The 24,594-nt window shown below is 32.3% G+C and overlaps 1 protein-coding gene across 1 annotated transcript; it reads right to left on the bottom strand.

Moving 5' to 3' along the window:
* Nucleotides 1–16,011: 16,011 nt before the first annotated feature.
* On the bottom strand, nt 16,012–21,510 carry LOC124928732 (leucine-rich repeat receptor protein kinase HPCA1-like). Its single transcript, XM_047468978.1, has 18 exons — nt 21,312–21,510; nt 21,016–21,136; nt 20,877–20,948; nt 20,725–20,799; nt 20,575–20,646; nt 20,335–20,496; nt 20,173–20,247; nt 20,032–20,103; nt 19,883–19,954; nt 19,735–19,803; nt 19,588–19,662; nt 19,427–19,498; nt 19,214–19,345; nt 18,647–19,122; nt 18,255–18,404; nt 17,797–18,159; nt 17,122–17,357; nt 16,012–16,624 (listed from the first exon to the last, which is right to left on the bottom strand). Exons 1-18 carry the CDS (start codon nt 21,397–21,399, stop codon nt 16,187–16,189), a joined length of 2,820 nt encoding a protein of 939 aa, XP_047324934.1. The 5' UTR covers nt 21,400–21,510; the 3' UTR covers nt 16,012–16,186.
* Between the last annotated feature and the right edge of the window lie 3,084 nt (nt 21,511–24,594).

Raw genomic sequence — 24,594 nt, 5'->3', positions numbered from 1 at the left:
AAATTTCCAGAAACTGAACGGGGCGGGGATGGTATTAAAAAAATCCTCAAAATAAAAACGGGATGAGGATGATAAATGTATTCCCCGCCCCGAACCGCCTCATTGTCATCCCTAGTTATAACAATATATTTAAATTATTATTTTTCATAAATATTTATTAAATGTAATTTTTATTATGATAAGTCTAATTTAACTTTTTCATTGTGTTATTTATCCACAACAAATTTAGTACGAGTATTCTAGTTAATTTTTCGTTGTACTGTCTCTTCACAACAAATTTTTATTAGTATTTAGTCTAGCTTTTTTTTATAAAATAATAATTTAAAATATATATCTAAATATAAATAATCAAATTTATTAAAATAATAATTTAAAATATATATCAAAATATAAATAATTTAATTTATACAAATAATAATTTAAATATATCAAATTTATAAAAAATAATAACTTTTATATATATATATATATATATATAATGAATTTAAATGTAAATAAATAAATTAATTAAAAAAATAAAAATAAAAAAAAAAAGAAAAGAAAACTGAGTTTGAATAATAAATTAGGTTAGTTTTGAAAAAAAAAAGAAAAAAATAGGTTAGTTTGAAAGGTTAAACATGAAAAAGAGGTCTATTCTCGTCTCAAGTTCGGCATCTACTACAAAGATAGAATCCACTTTAGATAACCACACCTCTGCGCTAGGCAGCGTGTGGAATGGCCGAGAGCGGTTGGTCGTGTGTTTGGAAATGAGAGTTCCTCCACATTTAATTGTTGGCCATTGTGCTCTGAGTTGCTTTTTGTTACTCAATTATTGTCTACACTAAAAACCTAGCCTGTTCTGTAGGTGGCAATACATGTCAGATCTTTCCAACTTCAATTAGGTTTGTATTCTGAGTTCAATTGTCGCCGTATCTATCTGTCTGTAACTATTATTGAAGGCAAAGTTGTTCTCACCCCCTCTAATCCATCAGCTCCTTACCAGGTATATTCTTATCCTATTTTCTATTCTTAATCCTAATCAAACCTGGCGTTTAATTGGTTCTCTTTCATTGAAGCATTCCATTGGTGCCACAAATTTAATTTCTCATTTGTCTGATTGTGTTGACATGGGTCAACAAACTCTCTTTATCTATCCAATGGATTTAAAAAAGTAGTTCTTTCACTTCTGTATGATCACAAGCTTAAACTTACTTGTTTGCTAAACTAATGGATCTATTTTGAGTTCAACTCTCAACAATTGCAATTTGAAGTTTAGACTATATTTTTTCCAACTAAACGATTAGATCGCTTTCCTATTGTGAGGCATTTTTAATGAAAAAAAATATAAGTCACTTTTTTTTATAAGATGTTGAAAAGAATGGATAGTTTAGAAATAAATATGGTGTCATTCAAATATTTTGAAAACAATGTTAGACATATCACTTTTGTAATTTATATATATTTATGAATACAACATGGTTGTATATTCTTTCAGTTTATTTTATTAACAAGGTTATATATATAACATGCAGCGACTGCACATTTAAAATAATGTTTTGGGTCCGAGTGAGATGGGCGACCTACTTGACGAGAATTAAGCATAAATAATTTTCCTCAATTATATATGCTTAGACTTAGAATTAGTTCAATTTAAAGTTCAATGAACACTGGTAAAAAAATGGTCAAAACCGAGAGTTAAAACTCTCGGTTTTGAGCCCATAACTTTCGGTATAGACTAAAATCCGAGAGTTAAGGTAACTGTCGCCATCCCTCGGTATTGACTCCGTCGTTAAAAATAATTGTGTATTTACCGAAAGATTTCCTCTAGTTCTCGGGTTTTCTTCAATGAGAAAAACCGAGAGTTATTAGCATAACCTTCGGTTTTTCCTTTGAAGAAAAACCGAGAGTTATTAGCATAACCTTCGGTTTTTCCTTTGAAGAAAAACCGAGGGTTATTAGCATAACCTTCGGTTTTTCCTTTGAAGAAAAACCGAGAGTTATTAGCATAACCCTCGGTTTTTCCTTTGAATAAAAACCGAGAGTTATTAGTATAACCTTCGGTTTTTCCTTTGAATAAAAACCGAGAGTTATTAGTATAACCTTCGGTTTTTCCTTTGAAGAAAAACCGAGAGTTATTAGCATAACCTTCGGTTTTTCCTTTGAAGAAAAACCGAGAGTTATTAGTATAACCTTCGGTTTTTCCTTTGAAGAAAAACCGAGAGTTATTAGCATAACCTTCGGTTTTTCCTTTGAAGAAAAACCGAGAGTTATTAGTATAACCTTCGGTTTTTCCTTTGAAGAAAAACCGAAAGCTTCCATTTAACTTTCGGGGTTTCTCTTAAAAATTTACAAAATAGCCGTACTGATTTGTGCTCAACCGAAACCGCATACCGAAACCTAAACCTGTTCAGCCAGCCAAACCAATCAATTCACAAAACAAAATCATCATTCCAAAATTCTCCAATCAATCATCCCAACAACAAGTTTTACATTAAACCATTAAACATATTCAATCAATTCATATAGTCGAAACGTCTTAGAACTAGCTGGTGGGGGGTGGGGGTGGTTGATATTGCCGCATAAACATTTCAAAATTCTCTAATCTTGCATTCAATTCTAACCTTTCCTTCTCCTGTTTTGCACTTTCCCTATCCATTCTTGAAATCAATTCTACCTTTTCCGCTTGGATTTGATTAATCTTTTGTGTTTTTTCTTCATCCCTTTTCTTCAATTCCTCAAGTTCCATCGCCATTCTTTGATTCTCCTCAAACAATCGATCAGTGGCTCGTTGAGAATTGTTAGAACTCCGTCGATCTTGACGAAAGTGTGTGGGTCGGACGCCTGATCCCATACCGAATACTCCCCCATGTTTTTGGGGTCCGAATACTCTCTCCGTCAACTCAAAGTCTGATATTTCCGGTTCGTTACTTAGAACTTCCTCCATCTCAACCTGCAAATTTGAAATAATTTGTCAATTATATAATTATTTATAAACTAGTTATAAGTAATTTAATTAAATTCAATTCACTTACAATTTTCTCTTGAACGCGGTCGTCCGGGACGGGAGTTGGGTTTTCTTTTGTCGGTTTTGGGGTACGGGTCCTCTTGAACACTTCAACGACAGATGGAGCCCGTCCCATTTCAATCGCCTGTTGAAAAAAAAAATTATATAACTCGTAACAATCTTTATATTAAGTTATTATATAACTCATAACAATCTTACCAACTCTTCTTCAATTTGAGCAAACGGTCTACTTCCCGTATGATGCGGGAATTTCAGCTGCTTTCTGTTAGCTATATTTGTGTTACTATTTTTCTGAAATTCAAATAAAAAAATTGAAGTTAGAATAACTAATATCATATTTTATTTGAATTATGAAACCATACCTTAAATTTCTCCGTAAAGAAATGGTTGCGACACACAAACTCCCAATCATCTCGATCGTAGTCTGGTGGAGGATTGGCAAGTACCGCGGCCTCGTCTCCGTTATGGATGCGGATATATTCCTTGTGCAAATCCGAGCGCCATCTATCCCATATTTGTCTGACGTGTCCCATTGCGGTCTTTCGAAAAGAATCAATAGGACCATTAGTAGCCTCGAACGGATCCTGAAAATAAAAACATTCAAATGTTTTAAAATAATTATTGAATGATCAATGTATAATTAATTAATCTTTACCTTCGCAGCATTCCAAATGTAATCCAATTGGTCAGCACTTAATGCCTTCCACTTCAAAAGACGGTGCGAGACGGCTGAGGGATCCCGCACAACCGACCCCACATGTCTAGACCACCTTGTTCTTCCAACGTCAACACCTCCCGGCCTCCCATCTACCTCTCTAAAAGTGAGAGGAATCCTTGTCCCCGCTGGTCTCTTAGATAACGCAATATTCTTTTTTTTCCCTCGTCTCTTGCGGGCACAAGATTCTTCAAAATAGATTAAATTCATAATCAGATATGTGAATCAATTCAAACTATAACTAATAGTAAACAAGTTACCTGTCGATGATGGGTCGGGAGTCGATCCATGCTCCTCCTCTTCATCCACGTCCCGAGGGTCCTCGTGACCCTCGTCGTCAGCCTCATCGTCCTCATCCCCCACATTAGCAAATGTACTCTCTACAAACTCTTCTGCCTCAGCAGCCTCAACATCCTCGTCTACTGGGGGAGCAGTAGCTATCGGGACTACAGCAATAGGTGGTGCATCTCTAGTAGACGATTCTCGGAGCCTCAAGTTTTCTGATTGTGCAATGAGGTTCTGGTACGGCTTTAAGAGTTTGCTGGGTGTTTTCCTCATACTCCACCAAGGTTCTTTACTACCTTTAGACATTCTTAATGCATACACCATTAATAAATGAGCGACTAATTGAAATAAAGTAGTAATAAGAAATAATATATAGTAAAAAACAGATAATCTACCTAATTAATCTGATCTATATATTTGTAAACCGCGGTTTTATTTTTGTCACAATCTTCCAACCGGGTCGGGCTGACATATCAAGGGCGTAGAAGACTTGTTTTGCTTGACTCGCCAATATATACGGGTCTTGACTTTGGGTTTTTAAAAATCGGTTTACATTTATACTTACGAAGCCATATTTATCCACTTTCACTCCTAGTTCCCCCGAGTGTGTATCAAACCACTTACACTTGAATAAAACAACTCGTTTGTGAGAAAAGTATTGCACTTCGATTATATCTGTTAAAACTCCGTAGTATGACATAGTTTCAGAACCATTGAACCCTTCAACAACCACCCCACTATTTTGAGTTGTCAAACCTTCGTCGTGTTTTTCTGTACAGAATTTGTATCCGTTTACTTTACACCAAACATACATAGACGAGTACATACTTGGACCTTCTCCTAAGATCTTGAGGTCTCTTGATATGTCGTTAAATTCGGTTAATTGAGCAACCTATACATACATTTACCCGACATGTAGTTGTTAAATAAATATAAAGAGTTAGAATATATGGTTTATAATGAACTCACTCTATGTTTGAAATATGCGGCAAACGTTTCTCCACGAGACTCGTTGTTATTGCAATACTGCATGTAATCTCTGCAAATAGATCGAATATTAAATAGCATACTTTTTAATGCTAATTAATAACAGCAACATAGAATCTTACATGTAAAAAGGTTCAGCTTCAGGGCAATTTTTCAAAATGTATGAATGAGCTGTCACTCGATCGATATAATCCAAGTTGTATATTTTTCCGTTAGAAAGGTCTTCCAACGATGAAAATATAGAAATGCCCGAGATTTCAGTTTGTGCATTTTCTTGCTCTTCTTCCTCCATATACCTTGCACATAAACTAATACTCTCATTTACAAGATAGCTCTCGCTTATAGAGGCTTCTGGGTGGTTATTATTCCGCAAATATCTTTTCATTGTACCCATGTAATGTTCAAACGGATACATCCATCGATACTGAACAGGTCCCCCAAGCAAAGCCTCAAATGACAAGTGAACCGGGAGATGCATCATGATGTCGAAAATTGACGGCGGAAAAATCATTTCAAATTTGCAGAGTGTCAATGTAATATCCATGTACAATTGTTCGAGGTCCGCTTGAATCAACTCTTTGAAACACAACAACCGAAAGAACCGAGACAAATTTACTAACGCATCATACACATTATCTGGAAGTAATCCACGGGTTGCTAAAGGAATAAGATATTCCAACAAAATGTGACAATCATGACTCTTTAATCCCGAAATCTTTTTCTCTTCTAAATTTACACAACCACTGATATTTGAGCAAAAACCATCAGGCAACTTGAGATCTTTCAAGAATTTCCAAAAACGTTTTTTATTATCGGATGTCAAAGTGAAAGGCGCTTCTGGATAATGAACCACTCCTTCATCATTTATAGGATGTAACCATGACTTTATGCCTAATAGTTGTTAGTCTTTACGCGCTTTAGGACCATCCTTCGTCTTCTCTTTCACATTCATTATTGTTCCCAACACGCTATCACAAATATTTTTCTCAATATGCATCACATCCAAATTATGTCTCAATAATAATGATTTCCAATAAGGCAAGCGGAAGAAAATGCTCAATTTGTTCCAATTGTCTCCCCGCGTTTCATGATATATCTTGGTTTTCTTGCTTAGATCCGTACTAAGAATTATGTCTTCTAGGTCTCGTGCTTGCTCGTAACTTTCTTGACCCGTTAACAATCTAGGGGGCTCTCCATAATCAGTTCGACCATCAAACGACTCTTTATCCCTTCTGTATTTGTGCTTCGGTGGAAGGAAGCGTCTATGACCCATGTAACATTGTTTGGAACCATGAACCAATCGAAGAGATACTGTGTCGTTGTTACAACAAGGACAAGCAAATTTACCTTTCGTACTCTAGCCCGATAAATTCGCGTATGCGGGAAAGTCGTTAATGGTCCACAACAATGCCGCTCGCATGTTAAAGTATTGCGAGGTGTGTGCATCAAACGTTCTCACACCAGTTTCCCACAGTTCAGTCAACTCGTCGATCAATGGCTGGAGAAATATGTCAATCGCATCTCCCGGACTCTTTGGACCCGGAATTAACATAGATAAAATAAAATTGCTAGAATCCATGCAAGTAGAGGGTGACACATTATAAGGAACGAGAATAACCGGCCAAACACTATATGACTTTTTTCCATTTGCAAATGGTTGAAACCCATCGCTTGATAAACCTAGTCTTACGTTTCGAGATTCAAACGCAAAATCTTTATAATTTTCATCGAACGTTTTCGAGGTTAAGGAATCAGCGGGATGTCTCAACGTATCACTATCAACTCTTCCTTCTTTATGCCATCTCATCATTGGAGCCGTTTTTGAGGACATGTATAGTCTTTGCAGTCTTGGTATTAGAGGGAAATATCTCAACACCTTCTTTGGAATGAATTTTCCATTTTGCTTCTCTCGAACTGTCCCACTTGTTTGGTCGACTTTCCATCTTGAAAGACCACAAACTCTACAAGAATCTTCATTTATGTCGTCTTTCCAAAATAGCATACAGTTGTTCCTACATGCGTCTATCTTGTCATACTTAAGCCCGATATCAGTAATGAATTTTTTACTTTCGTAGTAGGAGTTTGGCAATTGAGCGTCAATCGGTAATATGTAGTCTTTAAGTAGACGCAACAACATATCGAACGAAGAATTTGTCCATTGACAGACATTCTTTATGTGAAGTAGTTTCAACAGTGTCGATGATTTCGTTATTCGAGCACCTTCATACAATGGTCGTTTGGAATCATCAAGCAATTTATAAAATCTCTGCGCATCTTCGACTGGTTCATGGTTGTTCGGGACATCATTAACGTTGGAGAACATATCGTTTACGAAATTGTGCATATAACGTTCTTCATTGACCTCTTCGTTAACTGTATTATTCGTCTCCGTTCTCGGATCGTTGAATTCTGGTACAGCATCCTCTGACTGATCATCATCATCATCATCATCGTAGTCATCGCCATCTTCATCGACATCTTCATTAACCACTTGAGTAGTACGTCTTTTTTCTCCATGACAATACCAGTACTCATAATGCACATTTATTCCATAAATGATGAGGTGAGTCTTCACTTCGTCTATTTCCATAAACGGCGTGTTCAAACATTTCACGCAAGGACATTTCACTTTTTGTCGGGATGTACTCCTAACAGCAAACTCGAGGAATTTGTCAACACCTTCCTCGTAATCTGGATGATCTCGACGTAAGGTCATCCAGCTTTTATCGGGTACTTCCATATTTCTAATAAAATGGAAAAAAACCCGCATTATTAATTACTTAAATTTGTCTAAATTAATTAGGCTTACATAATGTTAACATAATTTCTAACTAATGTATCATTATCCAACCAAAATTCAATTTAATCTAATATTATAACCAAAATTCCACATAAACAAACAATAATAAAACCTAACATAAATCTAACTTAAATCTAACATACATATATTCTAATCCAAACCTAATAACAATAACCAACATTAATATAACCAAATATTCAAACCAATAAATCTAACCAAATCATACTCCAATCAAACTTCAATCTAACCAAAATCAAAATTTTAACGTAAAATTCTAACCTAAACTTCAATCATAATTAACCTAAATCAAACATCAATTAAACAACTATCAAACCAACAAACATTCAAGCAAACATATATCAAATCAATCCAAGAAAATAATCAATCCAAAACCTAAACTAACCAAAATCAAACATATTTTCAACCTAATCTAACATTATCTAACTAATTAATCCAAAAACAAAATCCAACAATCCATTCCAAAAACTAAATCCCAATCATACATATATCAAATTAAAAAACCTAAACTAACCCAAACCAACCATATTTTCAACCTAATCAAACAAATAACCTAATATCAAACAAAAGACCTAAAATCAAACTACAAAATGATGAATCAAACTAAAATCAAACATATATCACCTAAACTAACCAAAATCAACCAAATTTTCAACCCAATCAAACAAATATAACCTAAAATCAAACTAATAACCTAAAATCAAACAAATAACCTAATATCAAACAAAAGACCTAAAATCAAACTACAAAATGATGAATCAAACTAAAATCAAACATATATCACCTAAACTAACCAAAATCAACCAAATTTTCAACCCAATCAAACAAATATAACCTAAAATCAAACTAATAACCTAAAATCAAACAAATAACCTAATATCAAACAAAAGACCTAAAATCAAACTACAAAATGATGAATCAAACTAAAATCAAACATATATCACCTAAACTAACCAAAATCAACCAAATTTTCAACCCAATCAAACAAATATAACCTAAAATCAAACTAATAACCTAAAATCAAACAAATAACCTAATATCAAACAAAAGACCTAAAATCAAACTAATATAACCTAAACTAACCAAAATCAAACTAATATAACCTAAAATGAAACAAACATAACCTAAAATTATACAAATATAACTTAAACCTAAAAAATAAACTAACCTTTGTTGTAGGGCGGCAGTAGGCAGCGGCAGCAGGCGGCGGCAGGACGCGGTAGGCGACAGCAGGAGGTGGCGGCAGTAGGCGGAAGCAGGAGGCGCCTGAACTTCAAAACCGAGACGGCAACCTTCAATCTGGCGCGGCGGGACTTCAATCGGACCAAATCCAAGCGTCGGCGGCCGGCGGAACTTCAATCGGGCGTGGCTGGGAGACACTCCTTGCGGCGCGGCGGAACTTCAATCGGCGGCTTTCGTCTGGGCAGCGGCGGCGTCTTCGGAGGCAGAGAGAAGTCGATCGAGAGGCGGAAGGAAAAAACGGGGAAAGAAGAAGAAAGGGAGAAAAGAAAGGGTTTTTTTAATTTTAGTAAAGGGTCATTACCGAAAGTTATATGATTAACTTTCGGTTTTGATCATTTAATCAATTCCGAGAGTTAATCATATAACTCTCGGATTTTATTATTCATATTTCCGAGAGATTTTGACATATCTCTCGGTTTTGATAAATTAAATTCCGAGAGATTTTCACATGCCTCTCGGTTTTGATAATATTTACAATTTTATTTAATTTGCTAAACCGAAAGTTTTATATATAACTTTCGGTTTTGATAACTATTTCCGAAGGTTATAACAATAACCTTCGGAATTACCATTTCATAAATTGTTAATCTAATTAGTTTTTAATCATCTAATGACCTTCAATAACATTAATTTAACAAATTTGACATCCTTAAAATATTACACAAAAGTTATATGATCAAACATTACACACATTGATAGGATAATCAAACATTATAAACATTCATATAAACTATCTATATAATTAAACACAATCATAAACATTTTAACATTAAACACCATCTAAATTTTTTAAAACACAACACACTTGATCATATTAGTTATGAGTCTAGATTGTAAAGTAAAAAGCACATGAATATTACAAATTATGAAATGGCAATTCCGAAGGTTAATGGTATAACCTTCGGTTTTGATAGTCATTTCCGAAAGTTATAGCATTAACCTTCGGAATTACAATTTCACAAAATTATTGAATTAATGTGTTTTTAATCTTCTAATGACATTGAACAACATTAATTTAACACATTTGGTAATTTTAAAACATTACACAATTCATATTATCAAACTTTTTACACATTCATGTGATCATCAAACACAAACATCTATACACACTTCTTTATATAATCAAACACAATCATAAACATTTTAACATTAAACATAATCTTAATTTTTTTAAAACAACACACACTTGATAATATTAGTTAAGAGTCTAGATTGGAAGGTAGAAAACCAATTAATTTTACAAATTATGATGTGGTAACACAGAAAGTTAATAGTATAACTTTCGGTTTTGCGGGGTGAAAACCGAAGGTTTATGTGAAAACCCTCGGTTTTTACCCTTCCCCACACTTAGAAAAAAATCAGATTTTTTTAATGAGGGGTCAAAACCGAAGGTTTATGTGAAAACCCTCGGTTTTTACCCTTCCCCACACTTAGAAAAAAATCAGATTTTTTTAATGAGGGGTCAAAACCGAAGGTTTATGTGAAAACCCTCGGTTTTTACCCTTCCCCACACTTAGAAAAAAATCAGATTTTTTAATGAGGGGTCAAAACCGAAGGTTTATGTGAAAACCCTCGGTTTTTACCCGGGTGAAAACCGAAGGTTTATGTGAAAACCCTCGGTTTTTACCCTTCCCCACACTTAGAAAAAAATCAGATTTTTTTAATGAGGGGTCAAAACCGAAGGTTTATGTGAAAACCCTCGGTTTTTACCTCAAGATTTTTAAAAAAAATGGGTCAAAACCGAAGGTTTTCAAATAAACCTTCGGTTTTGGCGATGCGGTTTTTTTTAAAAAAAAATGTGAAAAGTCAACAAAAACATAATTATTTAAAACATATTAAACCAAACAAACATAATAACAATAATTCATAAATATTAAAACATAACTGTCATAAACCCATAATAAATCCATAATAAATCTAGAAATTAATTATTAGATGGGGTGGAAGGAGGGGGTGGTTGATTCAGTCGACTCCTCAACAAGACAAGTTCCTGTTCAAGATTCTCTAATCTCTAAGACATTTTGGCCCGGTCCGCTTTGATTTCACTGAGCAAACGACCTCTTTCGGCATCCCTTAATCGGATTTGTTCTATTTCCAGCGTCATCTTTCTGACCTCTTCCTCACATGCCGCAATTTCTGATTGTGTTATCAGATTCTGGTAACACGGATGCAGTTTCTCCGGTGTACGCCGAAGTCTCTACCATGTCGAATCACCCATATCCTAAATGCATTTCAGATATATGTATATATATATATATTAATCAAACAAAATAACGTAAACTAACATAAATCTAGATCTATATATAATATATATATATATATAAACTTAAGAAATCTAAATCTTACAATAAACAAAAAAAAAACCAAATCAAACAAATTACCTGAAGAGAGGAGAAGAACCCGCGGCTTGGAGGAGGCAGGCGGCGGCGGCGGCGGAAGAGAGAGAAATGAGAGATGAGCGGAATGAAAAAGAGAAGGGTTAGGGTTTGTATTTATAGAGGTTGAGGCCGAAGGTTTTCATAAAACTTTCGGTTTTGATATTAGTCAAAACCGAGGGTTTATTAAAAAACCTTCGGAAAAACCAATTTCAAAAATTTGATTTTTTTTAATGAGCAAAACCGAAGGTACTTTGTAAAACTTTCGGAAATGAAATATTCAAAAAAGGCAAAACCGAAGGTTTTTTGAAAAACCTTCGCAATTCAAAAACCAAGGGATTTCAAAACCGAAGGTTTTTCCTAAAACCTTCGCAAATAACCCACACCCAACACTTAGAATTTTTTTGGGTTTTTTGGGAAGGTAAAAACCGAAAGTTCTTTGTAGAACTTTCGGTAATAATTAACAAACCCGAAGGTTTTACACTCCTCTCGGAATCTATTTTTAATAGCGAAAGATTTGTTCCTCTTGGGAGTATTTAGGAGAGGTTTACAAAACCCTCGGGAAAAACCGTCGGTAAAGGTCCTTTTTTTACCAGTGGAAAGAGTATTCTTTTGAACCTTCCCTCTCAATGACTTTATCTCTCGCTTCGAGTTTTTCTATGTGAAATTCGTCACATTTTGAACTCTTATGGCCGACTCTCCAGGAGGGGCATTTATAAGATAAAAGAGAAAAAATAGTTTTAACATCTAAATCTAAATTAAAAAAAATTATAAAGTACTAACGTAGATAAATATAATTAAATGACTAACTTAATAGGTATAATTAAAATATCTAAGGTGTGATTGAGATAGTTGGTTGGCCGAAGTGTAAAAGTGAGTTCACGAGATGAGAGGTCAATATGATTGGTGGTTGGTTTGCTAAATTGGGGGTAAAAAGGTTGCAGTAATGATATGAGATGGTTGAGATTAAAAATACTCGAAGTAAAGTCACAAAATTAATAGTGAAATGTTAATTGGAGAACAAAAAATATTTGTCATCAAATAAATAAATATATAATTTTTACTCACAATTTTTATTATAATATATAGCTCTTGTAGCTCAGTTGGTTAGAGCACCCGTTTAGTAATCGAGAGGTCTTGAAAGAAAAATATATTACATTTTTTATAAAAAAATAATTTAAAGTTTAGATATGACGATTAGATCATGTCTTTACTGTTTTAATGAAATAAATATAAGTCATTTTTTTATAAAAAATAATAATAAGATATTACGTGTCCTTACTGTGAGACATTTTTAATGAAATAAATATAAGTGAATTTTTTATAAAAAAATAATAATAAGATATTAAAAATAATGGATAGTTTAGAAGTAAATATGTTGTCATTTAAATATTTTGAAAACGCTTATTTTCTTAACAAGGCATGCAGTCACACATTTAAGATAAAGTTTTGGGTTCGAGTGTTACGAAAGGAGGTATGGGGACTTACTCAACGAGGAATTAAACCTAAATAATTAGTCCCAATTATGCTTAGTCTTAGAATGAGTGCAATTTCAAGTTCAATGAAAGAGGTCTTCTTTCGATTCTTCCTGCTCAGTGGTTTTATCTCTAGCTTTGAGTTTTTTATTTGAAATTCGTTACATTTTGAACTTTGATTGTCGACTCTCCAAGAGAGGCATTTCTAAGATATAAGAGAAAAAATAGTTTTATGGTCTAAATCAAAATTCGAAAAAATTATAAAGTGTTAACGTACATAAATATAATTAAATGACTAACTTAATAAGTATAATTAAAAATATTTCATGTCTAAAATCATTAATATTACAATTAATTGTCATTTATTAGACTATGTATATTTTATGTTAGATTCATTAAATAAAATAATATTGTATTATATTTAACAAAAAAAAAAATATCTAATTTAATTGGTTAAAGTGGGCGTCTAATCTCCTATTCCTTACTAGAGGCTTAAGAAAAGTGTTTTACAAAGTTTTAAGAGTTATGCCACAAAATATATCAATATAATATTTAACCAATTAAATTAGATTTTTTTTTTTTTTGTTAAATATAATACAATATTATTTTATTTAATGAATCTAACATAAAATATACATAGTCTAATAAAAACATAAAAAAAACATATTTTTGGTATAAAGCAATCCAAATCCTGAATTAAGATCTATAGAAGTTCAATACTTCCATGGATAGACCAAATGCAATCATAATTTGGAATTGGAATCCTAATTACTGTATTTTTTTTTTCTGTTTCTTTATTAATATTTAAAAAAAGAAAAACAAATAGATTTGTCAGCATATAGCTACCAGCCCAACCTAAATCTATTTTAATTTTTTTTTAAATAAAAACATTTTTATTTAGTAAACAAATGGACCATTTTTTGAAATAGCTTATTTTTTTCAACTGAAAACAATATCTTAATCGCAACATACATAACAACTTTGACATTCTTGAGTAATGATTTTTTTTTTAAATCATCTTAAAACTTTAGTAAAAATTGAAATAAAGAGATGTATTTGTTAAGAAAATATTTTATATATAACTATTTAGGCAATTGAATCAATTAGGTAAGAAATAACTATATTATAATATATTTTAACAATATAATTAGTAAGGTAAGAATTGTTAGAGTACAAATATAATATAATATATTTGTAAGATATTATCACAATATTATAAATTGTAATAATATTAATATTATATTATTTAGTTTTCTTATATGTCAATTATAATGTCTATATAATAGACATAATCTATGTAACTATGAATAACAATTCAATATAATCTTTCACTCTTTAGTTTAACATGGTATCAGAGTCTTGTTATTGTTCTTGAGTCAATCAATTGATAGTTTTTCGCTGCCTCCATCAATGGTTACCTTAGACATTGATGGAGGATTTTAATCATTTATTATTAATATTTGTTATGTCGGTGTTCTTAAGTAACTTATCTGGGGTCTTGGATTTTGTTTGAGTGAATTTGTTGCCATCTAGTTGGATTGAGGATTTTAGTAGTTTGATTGGTCTTTGTTTGATTGGTTTTGGTTGTTTTGTTGAGTAAAGAGAGTTGAATTTGGTTTGAGTTTTCCTTAAGTTTGTAATGTTTGGTTTGATTGGTTTTGGTTTTGTTTAGTTTGGTTGTTGTGGTTTGTTGATTTCAATTTGGTTTTGGAGGAGTTTTTGAAACTTGGTATGATTGGTTTTGATTTGGTTGTTAATCGAAGAAAAGTTGTTTTGTGGTGGATGGTCAATGAATTTGGCAGAAGAGAGAAGAGAAGAAGATTAAGAATAATGCGTAATTTTTTACTTTTGTTTTCTGACTGTCAAACTCTAAATGTTTATTGTTGTTGTATCGTGATTTTGAGTGGGGATGTTAAAGTATAATATATTATCACAATATTATAAATTTTGATAATATCAATATTATATTATTTAGTTTCCTTATATGTCAATTATAATGTCTATATAATAGACATAATCTATGTAACCATGAATATAAATTCAATATAATATTTCTCTCTTTAGTTTAACATGTTAGAACATAAAAGAGAAAAAAAATTGTATTGAATTGTTATTCATGATTATATAGATTATGTCTATTATATAGATATTATAATTGACATATAAGGAAACTAAATAATATAATATTGATATTATCACAATTTATAATGTTGTGATAATATCTTAAAAATATAATATATTATACTCTAACATCTCCACTCAAACTCACAATACAACAACAATAAGCATTGAGAGTTTGACAATCAGAAAACGAAAACGCAAACAATAAGAAGTTACGTATCATTCTTGATCTTCTTCTTTTCCTTATCTTCTCTTCTGCCCAATCCATTGACCATCCACCAAAAAAACAGTTCTTCTTCGATTCAGACCAACCAAAATTAACATCAAATCAAAACCAAAAAACCAAACTGAAATCAACAACCCACAACAATCAAACCAAAACAAACCAAAACCAATCAAATCAAACATTACAAACTTAGGGAAAACCCAAACCAAATTCAACTTTCTTTACTCAAAACAACCTAAATCAATCAAACAAAGACCAATCAAACTACTAAAATCCTTAATCCAACTAGATGACAACAAATTCACTCAAACAAAATCCAAGACCCTGTATAAGTTACTTAAGAACACCGACATAACAAATATTAATAATAAATGATTAAAGTCCTTCATCAATGACTAATGTAACCATTAATGGAGTCAGCGGAAGACTATCACTTGATTGACTCAAGAACAATAACAAGACTCGGATACCTTGTTAGAACATAATAGAGAAAAATATTGTATTGAATTGTTATTTATGGTTACATAGATTATGTCTATTATATAAACATTATAATTGATATATAAGGAAACTAAATAATTTAATATTTATATTATTACAATTTATAATATTATGATAATATCTTACAAATATAATAAATTATACTCTAACCGGGATCATGATCTTAAATCTCATAATGAGGCTCGATTTTAGGGGTTTTCTCATTTGTTTTTTTCCTAAAAGTTTAACTCAATAAATATAAGAGTTTTATCAAAAACACCAAATTAAAAACACCTATTTATATATCATGCTAACTTACTTACCCTAATTTTACAAATAAATAAATAAAGAAAAATACCAATTTTCAAATAGTGTCAAGATAATTCATACAACCAATTCAAAAGAATTAGTGACATTTCAATTTGTTCACAAAAGCTAAAACACTTCCACATCTTCACTTACTTATAAACAGACAAACTTTCATCACTATAAGGATGGCTAAACGCTTGGCTAGACCCTTCATAGTTCTCGGATGTAGTCGATGACTCAGCATTTGGATTCATGCCAGCCATCTGAGCTACACCCTCGATTTCCTTCACAACTTCTCCCATTGTAGGCCTCTCGGCTGCTGTATCCGCAACGCATCTCATCGCGATTTCCACAAACTTCTCCAAGCCATTAAGTGTTAGGCCCAAGAGAGTGGGGTCTATGAGCTCGTGAATATCATAAAGAACTTTGGTTTTGTCCATTCTTTGTCGAACCTCTCTTACTATATACTTGCCTTTATCGATCGGTTGTTTGGCGGTTACAATCTCTAATAATAGCACACCAAAACTATAAACGTCGCTCTTGTCTGTCAGGTGTTGTGTCATGTAGTATTCCGGATCCATGTATCCCTGTACCCAAGAAAAAGAGAAAAAAAATCGCAATAAAAAACATGCATGCTCAAAGTGCCACAAAACACATATGATCCACAATGGAATTAACCATTTGGTTCCTAAAGTTAAGAGACAAAGATATTGTTCTTTTATAGCTAACAACAAACATTGAATATTGAACATATTTACAAATTATGACCAAATTTGCATAAGAATAAGGATGCATTATTTCATGAAATGTATTTGGATATTTATCCCAAAAGTCATTTCGATTTCATAGTGAGACCGAGATCTAGATAATAACACTATTTCCAAAAGTAACAAATGACCCTATATGGAAACACTATTAATTTTTAATCTTGATCCATATCTAGATTCAGAAGAGAGCCCACCACTGAATTTATGAATGTGGCTCACACTAAGATGATATACACTTGAATCCTAGTGATCATATATGAATCCACACATGTATGAGAAATAATGTTTTCTAAATGAAAAAACTTTTATATACTCACCATAGTTCCCTTGACTTGAGTACTGATGTGTGTTTGTTCAGAGTCTCCCATTGCTTTGGAGAGACCAAAATCAGCAACTTTAGCATTTAGCCTTTCGTCAAGTAAAATGTTGTTGGATTTAATGTCCCTATGTATGATTGGAGGATTTGCAAGTTCATGCAAATAGTGCAAGCCCCTAGCTGCTCCGAGAGCTATCCGAAGCCTCCTAGACCAATCTAACATGATTCCCGATTTTCCTGCATTTGATAACACAGATTACACTTAATCTAAATTATTAGAAGCTTATTTGAATTAAGTTCATAAAACTTAATATCACTTATTTATTTTGATTTAAATTCAACTAAAAAAATAAGTTATAAAATCTAGCTTGGTTAAGTAAGTTACAAATTGATAATCTAAAAGACAACATTAAACTAAAAATTATCATTAGCAAAACAGAAATGGAAATGATCAACTTATGTCATTATAATGGTAAAACAGTCTTGATGGTAAAACAGTCTTGATGTACTATCCCATATTAGTTTCACATTTGATCAAATCATCTTCCATATTAACTACTTAAAATTTACATATTTTCCTTTAGTTTATTCATTATTCAATATTTTCCTTTAGTCTTTCTTAACAATGTGTGATGGTTGAAAACTATGATGAAAAATGTCATTATGGGTTGGTTACCTAAGAGGCTCTCCTTGAGAGTTCCATTTGGAATGTACTCGTAGACAAGCATCTGCTCGCCTTGATCAAAGCAAAATCCAACAAGCCCGACTACATTCTTGTGATGGACTCTCGATAAAAGCTCAATCTCACTTTTGAACTCAACTGCTCCTTGCATTGATCCCTTTTGTGCTCTTTTAATAGCAAGAAGATGCCCATTTGGAAGAGTACCCTTGTACACTATCCCATAGCCACCCGAACCGATATCATTGGCCTTGGAGAAATTGTTTGTGTACTTCTTCACTTCCCCAAACGAGAATGCCCTCGCCCCTTTTAACTGAGGAATGTCACCACCACTCTTATCCTTACTTGAGCCCCAAGAAGCTGTGTACGAATTGAGTGTTACAAAAACATGAGCTTTCCAACAACCTTAAAACAGCTTCAAGGAAAAAAAAGAGAGAAGGAAATCTTAATCTTACAGAAAGGATTATTCTTCTTATCAGCTTTCACTGCTCTTTTCCTCTGACGTAACGCATAAAATCCGATAAATATAGCCAACAACACGAGGATAGAACCACCAACCACTACCCCAATTATGACAGCAACATTCACTGACTTGTTAGAACCACCTGAATATGTAAGAAAAATAGACAGTCATCAACATATACCACAGGCCAAATTCTCCAATACTATTTTTTTTCTTTCTATTTTTGGATATGGTATGTAAAGTGTGATTAAATTAGATTAAAGCTCATTTTGAATGATTTTTTTATATATAAATGCTCATAGATAAAATAATACAAGGGTTCCTCCTCCTATAAAAGGTTTCTCCCCTGTTTATATCATTGTACTTACTTGATATATAACATACCTGGGAAATGATCATATGTAAAAGGTATGAAGAAATAAGGTCCAAACATGTGTGGAGGCTTGAAAGTTTGGTTGCTCATAACAAATCCAATAGATGAAATTCCTGTGCAGTTGAAATTTTCTGCGCTGGATGGGAAAATTTCCAGCCTTAACTCAAGGTATTTATCAGAGTTCCTGATTGGATTACTCAAAGAAATCGAGTCCACAGGAAGGCCTAATTCGGTGAAAGAAACGTTCATAGAATGCTCTAGAATTTTGTAGATTGTTGAGTTTCCCAAATCTGAGAATGTAGGAGCTCTGAAGTATAGATTTCCTGTGTATGGATAAGCACATAGGCAGTTGGGACTTGAAGTTTGATCAACCTTACAGGTGGAAGAAATACAGTTATTCGATTCAGACGTATAGGAGGGATGATCTAACTGAACATCACGGCAGTACAATTTTTCTTCTCCAATACATACAGGATTTCTAGCCAGTCTGCATTTTTCATTGAAATGTTAATTAAACATGAACCAGAGCAGAGCAGTTAACAACAACAACAGTCAACCAATAAACAAACTAGACTTACATTACATGATTCACACCAGGTCTTTCGATGAATGAGTCTATCTTATTATCTCGCAAATCAACCAGCTTCAACTGGCTGCTCGGGTTGGAAGTGAGGTTTAGAGTCCCGTTCAGTTGGTTGTTTCTCAGTATGCTGTCACAACATGGGAAAATTATTCATTCCTAAAAATTCAGCTCACAATGTTAGAACTTAGAAGTCTAGTTGGATACTTACACGGTTTGCAGCTGAGGAAGGGTGAAGAGATTTGGAGGAACTTCGCCTTCAAGCTGTGTGCTTTGCATATGCCTAATCAAAAGAAAATATACCAACAATCAGAAAATGTTTCAGATAACTAAAAAACGATGATTTTTTGTGTGTTACCGAGAGAGACTTACAATGTTGTCAATGATGGCAGATTGGAATACCAAGAAGGGAATGCAGATGCTTGGAATGAGTTATTGCTCAGATCCCTGCAAGTTCATGTTTCTGAAGTAAGAACTATTTAACATTCAACAAGGTATAATAAGGTAATAACTACATACAAAGTATTGAGAATAGTCATTCTTCCAAGATCAGGTATAGAGCCTGTAAGTTGATTGTTTGATAAGTCCCTGAATTTTCATGATCAAGTCTTAGTAAACAAAAAAATGGCAAAATGGAAAGCATTAACGCTCAGATTTGTGTACTTACAGTTGGCCGACACTTGTAAGACTGCTAATGTTAGATGGTACATCTCCGGTTAATATGTTCCCATCAAGTCGGCTGTTTCCAAAACGAGATTTTAGTCATAAAACTCGCATACAGAGCCAATAGGAGTGTCTTAGGACAGAAATACTCACAGCACTTCAAGGTGCTGCAGAAGTCCTATTGTTGAAGGAATGCTGCCTGTGAGCTGGTTGAACTCCAAAAGCCTGATCAACATTTCAGATTACTTAAGATTTCTGGTTTAAACAAAGCCTGAGGATTAGTGAAATACTTACACATGTATGAGTTTCATATTTGGAGCGAAAAGTTGAGGTGGGATTTCACCGGTGAACTGATTCTTATCTAAATGACTGCAAATATGTCAATTGAGTTCATGAATTATGATCAGAAGCTAATAACATCTAATTGTGTTTGAGATGAAATGAGAGAGCCCATACAAGTGTTTTGCATTAACCAGCTGATCAAGACCGCTCGTTGTTCCATCAGAGACTGGGAGTGGTCCAGTAAGCTGATTCTCTGCGAGATCCAACCAATACAGGCTTTTTAAGTTACCAATAGAAGATGGTATTCTTCCCGTGAAGCTGTTGCGATTCAAGGACCTGCAAAGATAGTATATGCATCCATAGTCTAGAAGCTTTCGAAATTTGTTAAACAAAGACTGGAGGAAAATTGTTTACAAGGTAGATAGCTGAGGCAATGATCCTATGGTGTCTGGAATCGGACCAGAGAAGCTGCAGCCGATAAGACATCTGATGAAATCACAACAGGAACTCTTAACAAGAGTTACTCATTAATCATAATATATCAAATAAATGAATCTTGCTTACAAGATTGTCAAATTCTTTAAACTCCCAATGGATTGAGGAAGGGATCCTGTCAAGCCTTTGTTATAAGAAAGATCCCTGAAACAATAAAACATTAAATTTCATTAAACATTATTCCCATCACTGAAAACAACAAAGGAAAACACCTTACTTACAGCTTCGTTAATCCAGACAATGATGCTATATCTCCAGAAAGAGTGCCACTCAAGCTCAAGCTAGCCAGAGTTCTGGGAAGAACACAAAGAAATGAGACGAAAAAAGCAACGAGTTGAAGAATTAACATTCCAAACTTACATTGACGTGATGCTTGCACCAGTACACCCAATTCCAATCCAATGGCTTCCACAGGGATCTGTTCCAACCCAATTTGGCGGTACATTTTTCCAGCCATCCATAAGAGCTTTCAGACTAGTGACTGCATAATATTATTGGAGATGCATATTTATTCATGGTTCAACTTTCTTGACATGAATCAAGCAAATACAAGAAATTAGAAACATGAATATCCCCTGAATCCTATTTTCATAGTATTAATAAAAAAGAAGAAAAAAACTATGAGAAATGACATGAACACAAGCATTGATGCTTACCATCAAGATTATTTGTTTCAGAAGCAACTAATACCAGACAAGTTAGAAAGGAAAGCAACACCAAGAAGAACAACTCCCTTGATCCCATTCTTCAATGGAATCACAGGCTCAGCTTCCTCACTCTCTTTCTCTAGATATTCTTCATAAGAAAAGAGAATGATTAATATTCATGATATACTCATTTCCAAAGTCTTTATTAGTCAACTGTGCTGGTTAATTGTTGATATCTACCTCAAACTGCAAACCCATAATCATTTTCTAAATCTCCAAGAAATTCTAATTATTAATATTTTCATGCAAATTTTCTAAGATATTTTATAATATTGTATAAGTGATGTTATTAAATGCATACCGACTGCCCATTGTATAATGTTGTATTGAAAGATCATTTGGACTGCTGGCCATTTATGACACTAAAGTTGAAGATAAGCTCGAATTTATTACAAGAAACCTACTCCTCTAAATATCTATGTTTGCTTATCATCATATTACATATACCATCCAAATAAGGACCATCTTTAAGAAAAGAATAGCTTTGGACATCTAATACTCTAATAGTTGTCCAATAAGGCTAATTTGAATCAAAGCTTTTGAGTAACTTATAACAGATAGAAAAAATAAACAAAATCAATGATCTAGACTTTCAGTAGTATACGTGGACTAAGCTACTATAGTAAAATTTGACAAAGTAATCTAAAGATTCAAAACTATAAAAAAAAAATAATGAGTATGGAGACCCCGAGATTTGGGCTGCCAGCCCCACTAGAAAAAAAAGAATTGATAATTTTCTTTTTTTTTTTTTTTGTCATAGGTCTAATTTAAAAGATTTATGAAGAAAAATAATTATTTTATGAGATTTGAACCTATAATTAAATAAAAAAATTTAATTTTTATTTGGGAAGAATGTCAATTTTACACACCAAGTTGTAAGAAGATGTCAAATTTACTCATTAAGTATCAAAATTGTATTTATATATACTAACTTGTAAAAAAGTGTCAAATTTATTTAAAATAACGGAAAAGTTAAACGGGGTTAAAATTTTTGGCACATGTAATATCCACATATTTTTATTTATTTTTAATTTACATTATTTTAATTCTTTTTCCATTCAAACAAAACATTCAAATTTTTCCTTATCAATTTTTTCTCTCTCTTTACCCATTAACTCTTCATTTTCTTCTAATTGTTCTTCTTCATCTCTTCATCTTTAATATGAGTAAGTATTATGAAATAAAAAACTAAAATCCATAATTGGGATCCCATTAATTCCATGGAAGAATTTAAACCCACCATTAATCATATGTGATGAAGAACCGCCAAAATCTTTTAAATCCGCTCCGTTTGAAAGCCTTGATCAGGATTTCATTTTCTTGTTTTTCGGCGGTACACTACGGAGGGCCCCACCTTTTGTCCAGTACCTTCTACAAGTCTTGCAGAAATGCCTCGGCTGCGCGAGGCTGTAGTTGTTGTAGTAACATAATTTCGTGTTTGGAGAATCGCATTTCGAACACTTCATCGTCTGTTCCGCCACCTTCACCGCCGTCACAGTTTTTCGGCCATCTGGTTGTTCTTCCGTCACAATATATTATCTGACTTCGACATAGCTGGTTCTTTAATTTTATGGAAAAAGTTGAGAAAGAAAATATCTTTATAGATGATTAGTTCATTATTTCATAATTTAATCTTCATTATAGTAACTCATTCTCTATCAGATCAATTTTAATTCCAATTATAACCTAAACAAAAATAGACAATCAAAGCTATAGAAATGGTGTTCGTGAACATTATAGAGATTTCAGAAAAAATAGATTACTCATATTAGAGATTAAGATGAACAATTAGAATGAAGAGTTGGGGTAAAGAGAGAGAAAGAAAAAATTTGAATGTTTTGTTTGAATGGAAAAAAAATTAAAGTAATGTAAATTAAAAATAAATAAAAAATAGGTGGATATTACATGTGCCAAAATTTTTAACTCCGTTTAACTTTTTCGTTATTTTAAATAAATTTGATACATTTTGACAAGTTAATATATATAAATAGAATTTTAATACTTAATGAGTAAATTTGACACCTTCTTACAACTTAGTGTGTAAAATTGATATTCTTTCTATTTTTATTTTGAACCATTCAAATATAACATTTATGTTTAAAATTATAATAAATTTAAGTAAATATCTTACTATTTTTAATAAATAAATTGCCTTGGAAATACATTTATATTTTACTCGTGCAAATAACTCTTTCTTGACAACTTGGACAACTTGTAGTGGGCTGTTCTAGACCGACTTGTCGGACTTACCTAAGCTCGACCGACCCTGGTCCTAGCCGTGATAGATCTCACCGAAAAATGAAACAGAGAATATGTTTTTGATGAAAAACAATCCTTTAAACTTTAAAATTATTAAAATTATATTTTTTTTATAGATAAACATTAAAAAAAAAAAGTTTATTTTATAAAATAAGTTAGCACACTTCTCAACAGAATAATTATAATTTGTTATATAATATTATTTGCATTTTAAGTTACCATCATGAATTAATATTATGTAAAACTAATTTAAAATTTAATAATTTTAATTTTAATTATAAAATTAAATGATGACATAGTTATGAGGACATGATAGCTTCATTTATTAAAAAAATATATGTATATATAAAATTAAAATAAATAATTTGAGACATTTTTAAGAGTTGCATAACATAAGTTCATTAAATAAAATGTACCAAAGTGTAATAAACAAAGCAAAATTATTTCATTTTTTGTTTGGATAACTTATGAAGAATAATTGTAATTGAAATAGATGCTTTCACAAAAAAAAAATTGTTCATGTTATTTCAAAATTTCACACTTCAATTAAGACGTCATTGGTATTAATAATGATCATATTTAGAAATACTCCTTATAAAGTTGAAACTGTGTTTGGACAAAAATAAAAAATTACTTAAAAATTATATATTTTATTGGGTATTAATTTATATGAAATAATATTATTTAATTACATATATATTAACCAATTTAATAAAAAAAAAAATCACTCTGTTCTCTAACATGTCTTAAAATAATTTACATTCATTAAATGAGTGAGATTCATTAATATTTACGAAACATTTTACCTTATATATTTAATGTAATTGGAAAAGTTTGAGGAATAGGCAATAAATACTTAACAAGTTGGGGTGCAATAAAGACAGTTGGGACAGGAAACTTTACTAGTTGTGGTTAGAATGATGGAAAAATCTGGAGAATTGATCATTGAATTATTTTGGTTATGCACTGTGCT

The sequence above is a fragment of the Impatiens glandulifera genome, chromosome 3, assembly GCF_907164915.1.
Source record: "Impatiens glandulifera chromosome 3, dImpGla2.1, whole genome shotgun sequence".
Classification (NCBI taxonomy): Eukaryota; Viridiplantae; Streptophyta; class Magnoliopsida; order Ericales; family Balsaminaceae; genus Impatiens; species Impatiens glandulifera.
This window is presented reverse-complemented; position numbering and strand designations above follow the sequence as displayed.

What these genes read in the sequence shown, in the direction of transcription:
- LOC124928732 (XM_047468978.1), bottom strand. Translation starts at nt 21,399, where the DNA reads ATGGGATCAAGGGAGTTGTTCTTCTTGGTGTTGCTTTCCTTTCTAACT. An exon ending in CCTGGTGTGAATCATGTAAT is followed by an intron (nt 19,123 to 19,213) that starts GTAAGTCTAGTT and finishes TGAAAAATGCAG; the next exon opens with ACTGGCTAGAAATCCTGTAT. An exon ending in TACATATGATCATTTCCCAG is followed by an intron (nt 18,405 to 18,646) that starts GTATGTTATATA and finishes TTACATATTCAG; the next exon opens with GTGGTTCTAACAAGTCAGTG.